Here is a 5,525-nt window from a genome sequence, read left to right as displayed (position 1 = left end):
GAAAAAGGATTCACGTAATTGATAGACAAAACTGCAACATGCGAGAAACAAAGAAAAGTATGGAAGGAAGGGCAGATGGAGTCAGAGATGAAAAGAAAAATCTGGGGGTCATTTCCACAACAACAGTAATGAACCAATAGTTGCAAAGCAAAACAGAATCATAAAATCAAATGAATGCTGGAGTGCAAGCCAAATAAAGTGGATTCTATACATGCTGAAGTTACAATCCTACTAAACAGAGTTTTGCCAAGGTAACACATAAAGTACTACAATCTGATTTATAATCCATTTATAGAAAAGGAATAAGGTCAGTAAAAAAAGTGAAGAGTAGGGGCAGGTGATGGATCAGTTGGAGAAAGCCTGAGAAGACTTCAGGTGTTCACTTATAGGTGACATATAAGGAATGCAGGTAATAGCAGTGGGGCAAAGTAGCTAGGTTAGCATCTAGGAAATAAAAAGTGAAGGTGATGTCATAAAAGCTTGATGACAGATTATTTGAATACAAAATGCAGGCACAAGAACAGATGCTTTAATAAAAGTATGGGATAGGCAAACTGTATGAATGGGATGAAGATTATCTGCTGGGAAGGGCTAGCAGCAAATATATAGCTAGATTAGTGGTTTCCTTGTATTGGTGTATGGGCATTTTTCTAAGTATATAATCGGGGGGGGGGGGCATTGGCACACTTTAAAGAGGCACAATGAATAGTGTCCTAGAGTACATTGTATCCATTCCAAGTTGAAAACTATTGTGTTTATAACTTCTTCTCTAAATATATAATGCCAGTTATTTCTCATATTAGTAAATGCTGTTACAAACAGATCTGAAAATGTCTAAGTGTTTGTTTGTGTCCTTGTATGTGCACACATAACTACATGAGTCCATAGCTGTAGACATGTCCATAGCAAGCAGCATTTAGGAAAGTAAATGCATGCATACACTTAAAGAGTTGCTCCTAGTGTCTCAAGCACATGCTGGTGTTAAGTGTATGTGGGTGTGTGTGTTTTTTTATACAGCTATATATATATATATATATATATATATATATATATATATATATATATGTATATATATATATATAGTTATATATATATATAGTTATATATATATATATATATATATATATATATAGTTATATATATATATATATATATATATATATATATATATATATATACACACACACACACACACACACACACACACACACACACACACAAACATGCAGATTTCCTCCAAATCATGTTAAAAACTCTGGTGTGCTACTATGCCACTGACACTTCAGAAAAATATGCAGAAATTGGTTAAATTGTTTAAAAATATGGTTACCATCAGTCTTGCTGTTTTTAATTTCCCATAGGCATCCTTCTGAAAATGACTTATGCAAAAGTTAATCTACAGGACTTTCTTCAACAAGATGATGAAAACATACAAAGGGTTGTGAATATTAGAAATCACCTAATGGTGGCCTGCTTCACCTCCTCCATTTTCCAAAGGATTTTGTCAAGTATCTTCAGCCCCCCCCATCCCCCTAACTAATGTAACTATGTGCCTGAGTCGCACCATTTGTGGGGAAGTGCCCTAATCCTCATATGAATTTCCAATCTCCGTTATTTGAAATGAATATACTGAATAGTATCAGTTCAGTTTTACTGTCCAAAAATCACTTACCAGTATTTTCCATTAAACTTGACAAGTGTCTTGGGGTCTTCGTGGCTGAATATAATCGACAGACGTGCAGTACTTATTATATGCAATATTAAACTGAGGTTAGAATATTCACCAGTGGTGATTTAATAATACCGTTTGAAACAGGTGAAAATTTCTCAGCCACGTCTATACCTCCCAACTGTCCCTAAATGTCAAAGACATTGCTCTGTTTACCCATAAAAACAGTTTTTTTTTTTGTTTGTTTTTTTAAGAAAAGGTGATGAATCATATTTGGTTCCTACTTGTAATTGGAATTGTGCTTCTTTTAACTTCAGAAAATGCATGCTAATACATCTCCTTTAATTGTGACAACTTTGCAAGTTAATACTGTCAGTACTTAAAACGTGCCCCTTATCTGAGGCCTTTGTCCTTGATTATTTGCTGGCTGTGTCCCTAATTCGGGAAATAAATGGATGACAGCTGTGATGATAACAGGTACTTCACATTTGCCGCACAAATTAGAACATCTGCCATCTCCTAATCCGCAGTGGATGCTTTATTAGTGGCTTAACAATAACCTAAAAACTAACCAATCTGCAAAATTAAGTGTCATTTCAGCTCCTGTCATTTTCAGAAAATGGGGGAAGAGTAAATACGCAATTTTTAAAAGCGTCTCTGAGTTTCCAAAGCCATTGGGGCTTTACTGTCGTCAGAAAGTGGATTTCCATTGAGGAAAGAGTCCATCCCCAAGCTGTACGGCCGCTGCATCTCTAAGTACCACTATGCAGATAGGACAGCCAATCTGAATCATTTGGGATGTTTCGGACAATAGCTTATTACGTCATTCAAGTGGGTGCCGATTGGATGCTTCCATCAGGCTTCCTTTAACTGCATTTTCGGGATTTTGCTACTTCAGCTCCTTCTTGTCATTGAAACTAGACAGACTCGAAAAGACCCAAGGTAAGCAATGAGGTACCTCTGCCAAGAATATATATATATAAATATATATATATATATATATATATATATATTCTATTTATATATGTAGACTATGTGTAGCTACAGAGCACACATACTTTACAGAACTACACCTTTAAAAACTACTATATAATATTACTGAATGTACATCTTTTGCTTATTTGTCCTGTAGGGGTTTAAACAGTTCTTAGTAAAACGTGGAGGTGTAGTTTCTACAGTATTCAAAAAAATCTGTAAAAATCTACAGAGTGTCATTATATGTGTGTAATCTAGTTGCATGCCTCATGCCGTTTAGATATTTGGTAACGCTGTATGATTTGTGTGTGAAAAATGTCCTTTACCTATTGATTATTCTAACAGGATAAACTGTTCTTACAGCAATATTCAAGAAGAAAAAAAATGCATTTTCTTAATAAACAGAGAAATAGATTGTGCTAAGGATGCAAAACGTCTTTTAAGACAATCTTTATGTATGTGTGTGTGTGTGTGTGTGTGTGTGTCTCTGTATGTGTGTGTCTGTGTGTGTGTGTGTTATCAATGCGTTTGTCTATAAATGATTGTCGCGTGCGTGTGTTACGTTATCAATTATGTTATTGTTATTTGCAAATGCAGTTTATTTAGTATGATGCTTAAGAGAAAGCGCAATCCCACATAAAAATAATCTGTACTTGCTTGGTTTTATTTCTAGGTTGCCTGTCAACAGGAGAGCTAAATCCGAGTTTTCTGAATTTCTACAAATTACTTGGTTGATTTGAATGGACACATATATATCGAGAAGTTGTTTCACTCGAGCAAGCCCTTGCATTTCCTTATAATTTTATCAGAGAGACGTGGCTATTTGGTAGCATTACTCAATGAGTGCCAGGATACCAAAGGATGTGACACTTTCTCTTCCACCTTGTGTTTTAAACAGGACATCTTTCTTCTACAATGGCACCTGCATTAAAGAAATTGAACAACTATTTCAGTCTTTCTCGTCTACTCTTGTTCTTGTCATTTTGGTCACGGTAATTTTCTGTTTGATAGTCCTTTCTCTTACTACCTTTCATTTTCATAAGAACAAAATGAGAAAAAGAAAAATGGAAAAGGCACAGGAGGAATACGAACGAGATCATTCAAACCCAAAAGAAGCATCTCCTATCTCAAATGAGAGAGAGACAGTGGTGGCAAGATTTACCAACGAAGACACTGGTTTAGTTACTTCCCTTGGCTCCCACCAAAATGCACAGACTGATCGAATAACTAACTCCAGGAATAACTCATGCACAACTGGATCTCATACAAATGTGTCAGGTTTAGACGAAACAAACGATGACTTTTTCCAGAGGGTGGTGGTTTCCTGACTAAATAATCTGGTCAAAGACTACGTTGTAAATATTTGGTCATAATATAATCCAGAGGAGGTACAAGCAAAGCGCATGACAAATCACATTTTCGTCTCATCTACTGTTGAAAGCGCACAGCACTACCTTGTCATGTATGCTGGGAGTTGCGTTGCGTCTGTACTTTGTTCATTGCTGGACGCTGGAGCAGTGTATTACCCTTGGGCTTTAATAAAGAAATAACAAGAAACAGTTCTTAAGACAGTAAAGAGACCAGAACCATTACTAATGTCAAGTATGAACTTTAGGAAATGCGCTAGCTTGGACTGGTAGTGGAAAGTGATGCAATGTTCAGAATCTATATCTGCATACAAATACGGTTTATTAGATTTGCTATAAAGTACTTTCAATATTATGCCAACGGTTGCTTTATCATATACACCGCATATTTTCAGATGCACTGGTGTTTAAATTAGGTCCCATACCACTCCAGCAGTCACAGACAAACAGAAACACGCAGCCTTCAGGAAAATGAGGCTGTCCACAGGCTGCAGAAACAGGCGCTGTTCATCTCTCGAGTGCTGAAAAGGGCGGCTTCGTGCATTTCCATAATACGCGTTAACTTCAGATATCATTACACTGTTATTAGACGTGAAGCGTTCAAGAGACCTGATTTTTATCTCAGTTTCAAATTTATACTTCATGTGTGCACATTTAAAGTATTGAGTTCTAAGACGAATTTCAGCTGCCTAGCAATAATGCTGAAAAATGAGAGCGAATCCCAGCTACAGAAAAAAAAGCACAAGAGTGTTAATAACATTGTAGGCTGGTGAATTTTTGCAACTGAATGAATGCTATTTTCCATAATGTTCACAACCTGGCAGCAAAGGATCTGGTGTTACTTAATGAAATATAATTCAACTAAACATGGAAATTAATTTGAAATTTATTTTCGCAGGAAAACAACAGTGAGCCTTTTAATGTTTTTTGAGACACCAACCCCCCTTTCCGCGAATGAAGGGATTAAGTTTGCCCCCCCCCCCCCAACAGACCCATTCTTATTTATTTTAGCTACGTGGTCATACTGCCTTGAAGGAAAGAAAAAAATGCAAAGACTCCATAACTCCAAGGTAGTACAACCTCTGAGTTAAAGTAAAAAAATAGGCAAAACTGTTCACTTCAGTGAGAGCTGTACTAATTGAAATCCATTAACTGAAATAGATTGAATTATATTTTAGTGAAGGTGTGGAGGACATGTCAGCAAATGCAGCTTTCAAAATACTGACATTCCTTTGATTGCAAATAAAAGTAAATTCTAGCGGATTATTAACATCATTAGATAGAGACTTCCGTTTGTTAAACATGTGGACATCTTGGAACTCTGATCACGTTATTAAGAAAAACATTAAAGTATGCGTAAAGAAATACAGTGCTTAAGCATAAGTATGCTATATATGAAAGTTCCCTTCATGTTATGGTATTATCCTATAATCTTCTAGTGCCTGCTTCAGTTTTTCCATAGCAAACTGTCTGGAACTCAGTGCTAAATATCCTAAGTGCATTTCTGCATCAGG

At 36.1% G+C, this 5,525-nt stretch overlaps 1 protein-coding gene across 1 annotated transcript; it reads left to right on the top strand.

The window, feature by feature from the left end:
* The first annotated feature begins 3,483 nt into the window (after positions 1-3,483).
* On the top strand, positions 3,484-3,972 carry CCHR5.PART0H11orf87 (chromosome chr5.part0 C11orf87 homolog). Its single transcript, XM_044071856.1, has one exon. It carries the CDS (start codon positions 3,484-3,486, stop codon positions 3,970-3,972), a length of 489 nt encoding a protein of 162 aa, XP_043927791.1.
* The last annotated feature ends 1,553 nt before the right edge of the window (positions 3,973-5,525 follow it).

This window comes from Protopterus annectens, chromosome 5.part0 (genome assembly GCF_019279795.1).
Source record: "Protopterus annectens isolate FY-2018-M chromosome 5.part0, PAN1.0, whole genome shotgun sequence".
Taxonomy (NCBI): domain Eukaryota; kingdom Metazoa; phylum Chordata; order Ceratodontiformes; family Protopteridae; genus Protopterus; species Protopterus annectens.
This window is presented reverse-complemented; position numbering and strand designations above follow the sequence as displayed.

What these genes read in the sequence shown, in the direction of transcription:
- CCHR5.PART0H11orf87 (XM_044071856.1), top strand. Translation starts at nt 3,484, where the DNA reads ATGAGTGCCAGGATACCAAAGGATGTGACACTTTCTCTTCCACCTTGT.